The 5,000-nt window shown below is 46.9% G+C and overlaps 1 protein-coding gene across 26 annotated transcripts in view; it reads right to left on the bottom strand.

Moving 5' to 3' along the window:
- Positions 1-5,000, bottom strand: part of Ssdp (Sequence-specific single-stranded DNA-binding protein) — a 171,151-nt gene that overhangs the window by 131,467 nt on the left and 34,684 nt on the right. For all 26 annotated transcript variants that reach the window (XM_086541817.1, XM_086541811.1, XM_086541815.1 and 23 more), the window contains one exon: positions 51-112. In XM_086541817.1, the coding sequence (XP_086397943.1) occupies positions 51-112 (62 nt within the window). The remainder of the gene's footprint in view (positions 1-50; positions 113-5,000) is intronic.

Consider the following 5,000-nt stretch of genomic DNA (forward strand, 5'->3'; position numbering starts at 1 on the left):
ACACACACACACAACAAACAACAAACAACAAAGAAACAAGAGATACTCACCACCACCACGAATGTAAAAACCCCGGCGGTTCCCCTAACGTTATATTTTTCTCCCATCTTATCTGGAAAGAAGAAAAAAAATATCCATTAGCATTAACTTTATCTGAAATTCCAAAGGCCTGTCTGCTGAGTAAATAGTTGCACCGACGCTCACAAAAAAATATGTTTTTATTTCTAAAGGAATGCAACGCGGCTATAACGACAAGACAAAACCATGACGTTTCGAGTCCATGCTAAACTTTCACGTCAGGCGGTGAAATAGAAATGGATCCTTATATTTACATTGTGTTGGCGTAAATAGAACTGCATGTATAAAGAATATACACACTGACTTATAATAGCAGAAAAGGTGTATAAGAATACGTGGATATATGTTGACAAAATGGAATTCAAGCAACATAATGAACTAAAACTATCCTCATTCAGAAAAAAAAAAATCAAACACTCTTTACATCTTTTATCTTAATCACACAAATATTAACACATGTAACCAAGTAAAAAAAAATATATATACACACACACTACCTAAAAATATAAAAAAAAATCACAGAAAATCCAAATACAAGACGAAGAACCTGTAAACGAAATTTCTTTCATAATACTCTCGCCTCGGCTGTCTCCTCTGAGCGAAAGGGATGCCAGCAATTAATAAACGACCCCCAGAGTTCTGCGTTACGCCTTGGGACACTCTGCAACAACGGAGCGATTCGTTCTCTAGTGAAGACTTCGGTCACACGAGTATCATCATGCATTTTCACTCTACGAGGGGAATATACTAAATTGTCTGTGATATATGGCAGCCAAAGAAGTACAACTAAAAATACAATTATTAAAATAAACAGCATCTAAGTAAGGCATATACTGTGATCATAAACACTTCTAACTTGACTTACAGACCGCGCACGTCAAGAAGAGAAAAACATCCCTGCGGTTAAATGAACTCATAACTTTCTAGATTCGACGCCATTTATAGAATAAACGTCACCAAAAGCAACATAAATAAAACAGGGCGGACTGTTTCCGTAGATTCCCAAATGCCCGCGATGTTGCTCTGGCTGCTGGGGAAAGTACGTATGGGCGGAGCTAGACGCGCTCTGCAAGTTGAGACAAATGCCAGAACACGTCGTTAACATGAGTGGGCTTTAATGATGTATGAAGATTGCATCTGGATACTGATCTTACCTCTAAAATGAGGCCAATTTTGATCAACTTTCCGTATGAAAAGTAGGTATTGCACACGCATACGTATATGCAAACTAACACACACACAGACACAGACACACACACACACACACACACACACACACACAAAATATATATATATATATATATATATATATATATAGAGAGAGAGAGAGAGAGAGAGAGAGAGAGAGAGAGAGAGAGAGTGAGTGAGTGAGTGAGTGAGTGAGTGAGTGAGTGAGTGAGTGAGTGTGAGAGAGAGAGTGAGGGGAGAGAGAGAGAGAGAGAGAGAGAGAGAGAGAAAAGGGAGAGGGAGAGGGAAGGGATAGAGAGAAAGAGGAGAGAGAGAGAGAGGGGAGAGAGAGAGAGAGAGAAGGGAGAGGGAGAGAGAAGGGGAGAGAGAGAGGGAGGGAGAGGATAGAGAGAGAAGGGAGAAAGAGAGAAAAAGAGAAAGAGAAAGAGAAAAGGAAGAGAGAAAAGAGAAAGAGAAAAAGAGAGAGAGAGAGAGAGAAGAGAGGGGAGAGAGAGAGAGAGAGAGAGAGAGAGAGAGAGGAGAGAGAGAGAGAGAGAGAGAGAGAGAGAGAGAGAGAGAGAGAGAGAGAGAGAGAAAGAGAAAGAGAAAGAGAGAGAGAGAGAGAGAGAGGGTGGGGTGGGGGGGCACGTATAAACATTCACACACAAAAAAACACAAGCACTGTTACACCCTTCATATAAAAACCACATCAGATATCAAAACACGATCACAGGCAAGTGAACACACCTCATAAAACCACATCACAAATAAAAACAAAAAAAAGCGAGGAGCGCCACAACGGGCCCGCGCCAGGGGAGGAGGTGAGCAGTAACATGCGGCCGACCTCCCCCACCCGGCCCACTACACACACACGGTCAGCTGGTGCACACATCTGGTAGCCTGGGGTGGCGTCCCCCGTCGCCATGGCAACGCACGTGGTCTGGGGACACTGCGCCGCTTTCCCCCACGTCTCCCACGTCGCTTCAAGTCTACAGATAGGTCTCTTGGAAGCATCTTGAGGAGGTGTGCGTACGTGCGTAGGTGCGGGGTCCTCTTTCCCGGCCCTTCACCCTCCTCATCTCCTTAAACATGGTGTCTTCCCCAAAGTCACTAAGTATCAATGGGTGCATGAGTAAACTTTCCTCTCGGCCGACCTCAAGTACACTAGGCAACCCGGACGACGCACCTGACCAGACCATCATTCCATCACGTCCTAACACGCGGTGACTCACACATGCCAGATAATGTACCCTCTCCCCTCCCCTCTCCTCGCACTCTTCCATTGACTGGAGGAGGAGGAGGAGGAGGGAGAGAGGGGGAGAGGGAGGAAGGGAGGGGGGAGGCGTCAAGTGGACACCTGTAGTCGTCAGTCTTGTACACATTAATGAGCCTCTCTGACCTGAGACAACAAACACTCCAGATGTTTTTCTCGCTTAATGGCGCTCGGCGTGTGACAGCCAATCAGTCGCCGGCCTCCGAGGGGCACGTCCACGTGGTGGCCATTAAGTCATCAGTAACTAGCGGTTATCTTTAATGGCGGCCCTGTTGTTGGTCATATGCTGACGGGTACTAATGACCTTCACGCCGGCATCTGTTTATGTGGCCCACGACCAGGTATGCTCGCCGCCGTATCGCCTCGCGTCTATATTTACGTCATGGCGACCTTATGGGTGGGAGGTGTTACTCCAGACGTCAGCGGGATCACAGATATACATACAAACGCACACGCAATCTCTAAAACACACATACAAACCTCAGGGGCTGCTCAACTTCCCCCGCCCCTATCCCTTCTCCACCTACCAACTCAACACCTGCTTGCGGTATAAGGACATTTCCGTGTTACGTAATTACGACACATCAACCCGCCATCCCTAACGAGCTGGTTCGCTAATTACCTCCTGGTAGCCGTCACATTATCACTAACATCGCGCTGCAACTAGTCAACTAATCGTCTACCTTGGACAAAAGCCAGATCCTGAGATCTAACTAATGGTTCGTCATACAGCTTTTGTTGCAGGTATTAAACCCCCATCAACGGTTATAACTAGGGTACTGGGGTAAGTTCACACAGTGGTTGCGTACAGGTGGGTATATACAGCTGTCAATGTTATCTTTATCAGCTGGGTGTGAACAAGACTAAGTCTCACAATCAGCTTATCTGATATCGCCGAGTTTAGATCACATGTCTGCCTTGTTGTCGTCACGAAAATGACTGGGTTTTGGGAGCTCTTCCAACAGGACAGAGGAAGAAATTTACTAGCTGTTTATGTTAATTAATGACTTTCTTCAGGATATCGCGTTCGCTTAAATTGCATTCATTTCTCCTCCTTCTCCCTTCCCCTTTCGTCTCTTCCCTCCTCCTTCCTTTTCTCTCCCTCTCTCTTTCGTCTCTTCCCTTCTTCCTTTTCTCTCCCTCTTCTCTTTCGTCTCTTCCCTCCTCCTTCCCTTTCTCTCCCTCTCTCTTTCGTCTCTTCCCTTCTTCCTTTTCTCCCCCTCTCTCTTTCGTCTCTTCCCTTCTCCTTCCTTTTCTCTCCCTCTCCCTTTCGCCTCTTCCTTCTCTCCTTCCTTCGCTACCCTTTCATCCAATTATTCCTTCCTTCCTTATTTATTTATTTCATTCGTTCCTTCCGTCCTTCCTCTCTCCCTTCGTTCCTTCCTTTTTTTTCAGTCTGCCTTATTTTCCTTGCTTGCTTGCTTGCTGGCCTGCTTATTTGCTTCCTTCCTCCCTCCTCTTTCCCATTCTACCCTCTTCCTTCCCTTTCCCTTTCCTACACCCCCTTTCCCTTCCCCTTCCCCTCTCCCTCTCCCTCTCCCTCTCTCCTTCCTCTCTTACCTTTCTCTTCCTCTCCACCTCATCCTGTCACTCTACCTTGACTTTTGGCCAACTAGTTATATTTTTCTTCTTTCTGTCTCCCATTTCTTTTGTCCACTTCTCTTTTCTTTTCTCCGCCTTATCTCTCCTTTCCCACCCTCCCTCCTTCCTTCCAACCCTCTCCCCCCCCCTCCCTCCCTCTCTCTCCCTCTCTCTCTCTCTCTCTCTCTCTCTCTCTCTCTCTCTCTCTCTCTCTCTCTCTCTCTCTCTCTCTCTCTCTCTCTCTCTCTCTCCCTCTCTCTTTCTTTTCCACTCCATCTCTCTTTCTTTTCCACTCTCACTCCCTCTCCCTTTCTTTTTCCACTCCCACTCCCCCCCCCTCTCTCTCTCTCTCTCTCTCTCTCTCTCTCTCTCTCTCTCTCTCTCTCTCTCTCTCTCTCTCTCTCTCTCTCTCTCTCTCTCTCTCTCTCTCTCTCTCTCTCTCTCTTTCTCTCTCTCTCTCTCCACCCCCCCTCACCCTCACCCTCACCCTCACCCTCACCCTCACCCTCACCCTCTCCCTCTCCCTCTCCCTCTCCCTCTCCCTCTCCCTCTCCCTCTCCCTCTCCCTCTCCCTCTCCCTCTCCCTCACCCTCACCCTCATCCTCATCCTCCCTCCAATTTTCAATCCTCTCCTTTTACGTGTCTTTTTCCTTCTCCATTCCTCATTCCATCTTCTACCCGTTCTACATTCCACTTCCACTTCCGCTTACTCTCTCTTTATTCTCTCAACTCCTTCCTCCCTTTCTCCTCTCTCATTTCCTTTTCCTCTCTGGTCCTTGCTTCTCTCCCCCCCCCCCCCGATTTTATATCCCATCTTCTCTCGCATCTCTCTTCGTCCTTCCCCACCTTCTCAAACATCAACAAAAAAGAAATGAAAAAAGAAAAAGAAAAAAGAACGATC

The sequence above is a fragment of the Penaeus japonicus genome, unplaced genomic scaffold, assembly GCF_977035675.1.
Source record: "Penaeus japonicus unplaced genomic scaffold, GWHDUDI00000001_assembly GWHDUDI00000011, whole genome shotgun sequence".
Classification (NCBI taxonomy): domain Eukaryota; kingdom Metazoa; phylum Arthropoda; class Malacostraca; order Decapoda; family Penaeidae; genus Penaeus; species Penaeus japonicus.